Source organism: Frieseomelitta varia, unplaced genomic scaffold (assembly GCF_011392965.1).
Source record: "Frieseomelitta varia isolate USP_RPSP 00005682 unplaced genomic scaffold, Fvar_1.2 scaffold_134, whole genome shotgun sequence".
NCBI classification, from domain to species: domain Eukaryota; kingdom Metazoa; phylum Arthropoda; class Insecta; order Hymenoptera; family Apidae; genus Frieseomelitta; species Frieseomelitta varia.
The window spans coordinates 64,077-66,156 of NW_025109017.1; the positions used below are offsets into that span (position 1 = coordinate 64,077).

Here is a 2,080-nt window from a genome sequence, read left to right on the forward strand (position 1 = left end):
CCTCTGGGCTCGTGTAACTTTCAGGTGTAACATGCTAATATATCGACATTTTGCCAAATAATTTTAGTTTCTTCGCAAGATAACGTATACGTCTTAATTGTATAATATCTCTGAGATAACCAATAATAACAATATTGATGACGGTGCAAAAAGCCGGGGTGTAAAGGAGTTAATAAAATGTTCCAAATGCAACGTACATCTATGTTTAACGCCAGGTGCAAACTGTTTTATGGAATTTCACGCTCAAGCTTTTATGCAAATATTGTCAACCGTTTGTTACTTCGAAGTTACAAAGTGAATTAATTGTATTAAAGTTGTTTAAACTGGTAAATTTTTTTTCAATCTGCATATATAGGTTTATAATTGTTGCATAGATTTGTTTATATTTAAGAAGAAAATTCGGCCCACAGAGGGTTAACTTGCGAGGAAGCGACAAATCAATTTACTCGTCGTGAAAATTTAAAACATCGGAAGATATCGTGTCAGTATGATACTAAAAAAAAAAAAGAGAAAAGAAATTGGCGTGTCAATTCATTGCGTTGTTCTTTGAAGTTTTGAATTGATTCGTTTTGCGTATTGGATTAAGACGAGAATCCGGTTAACCTCTTGCGCTGAAATGTCGAGAACATTTTGTCCCGAAATTGCAATATTTTCTCAGTTTTAAGTATATTTAAGCATAACACAGACAAAACAGATAATAAATTTACTACTTCTCAATAATTTCTATCCAATCGTATCAAACCGACGTGTTTGAAAAGAGATCGACGAATTATTGTGTACGGTCACTCGTTATGGTCCGCAATCAGTTGCCAGCGCAAGGCGGTTAAGAGGTTGAGAATTTCGCTGATAACGAATGACAATAAGAAAAAAAGATTGCTAATTGCGTGTCTCGGCGTTGCTAATTACCGGCAGTCGCGAACTTGTTTGCCGGGCATTTAATTTCCAGAAAGACACGAAGGAGTACGAGGAACCGCAGGATGATCCGTGGGCGGGCCTCCCTTACACCGTCGATCTCGAAACCGGTAAGTGCAAATTCATCGCTCTGTCGATCGAAATCTTATCCTTCGAAAACGTTCGCGAAAACGAAGAACATAAAGAAAGAAACCGTACGTTTCGTGTTAGATGAGGAACTTGAAATATCTGTGCATGCAGCCATAAAAGTGTACACACAAAGAAACACGACGGTCGTGTGAATATTGTTTGTAATAATTTCGATTATGTAACACCTACCGTATTAAACGCGCGCGCGTGTGTGTGTGTGTGTGTGTACTGCTCCAACTGCATGGTTTCTGTATCAGTCTCTAATTAAAGAGCCAATCAAACGTGATGGACATGCCGTGTCCGTGTAAGACGCCGTAAACGTTTCCGAACACGCTAGTAAAAACCAAGGACACACACAGCTTACACACGCAGCTGTTCCGCGAGCGGCTCTTTCTATATTCGAAGCGTGTCGAATGAACGCTGCAATTTGCAAAAGCCACGTTCGAACGTAGCTGCGACCGCGCCTTTCGCGAATCTAATTACCACGCGGAACAGAACAGCATGTTGATTAAATGTAGTCTGCTCGTCGATCATTTCCTTGGCCGATCGATAATTCGGTAGCAACGGAGGCTATTAACGCTGTGAAATGCGTGAATGATGAAATAGCTACCAGATCTAGTTATAATTGTTACTTTGTAACTGTGCGTACGTACAAATTATACATCTGTGGTAAAATGTTTCGCGGACTGGAACGGAAAAGTGTCGTTAATTGCTCTGGGATTTGCTGCTCGTTTGACCGAAGTAAATAGAATCTCTTTACATGCCGCTCTTTTTTTTTTTTTTTTGTATTTTTTTTCTCAAATATCATTAAATTTTTTAACTGTAACTCCATGTAAAACATTTAACCTCTTGCGCTGAAATAAACGTGTCACGCACGTGGAGAAATTTTTGCCCCAAAATTGTAATATTTTCTCAGTTTTAAGTACACTTAAGTAAAACAAAAATAGTAAATTTATTACTTCTCAATAATTTCTATCCTCTATAGTGATATCATACCGACGAGTTCAAAAAGAAAGCGACGAATTATTGTATACGGTTC

At 38.3% G+C, this 2,080-nt stretch overlaps 1 protein-coding gene across 7 annotated transcripts in view; it reads left to right on the forward strand.

Moving 5' to 3' along the window:
- The window catches only part of LOC122530230 (segmentation protein cap'n'collar), a 99,004-nt gene that overhangs the window by 39,106 nt on the left and 57,818 nt on the right, over positions 1-2,080 (forward strand). For all 7 annotated transcript variants that reach the window (XM_043657035.1, XM_043657027.1, XM_043657019.1 and 4 more), the window contains one exon: positions 947-1,022. In XM_043657035.1, the coding sequence (XP_043512970.1) occupies positions 947-1,022 (76 nt within the window). The remainder of the gene's footprint in view (positions 1-946; positions 1,023-2,080) is intronic.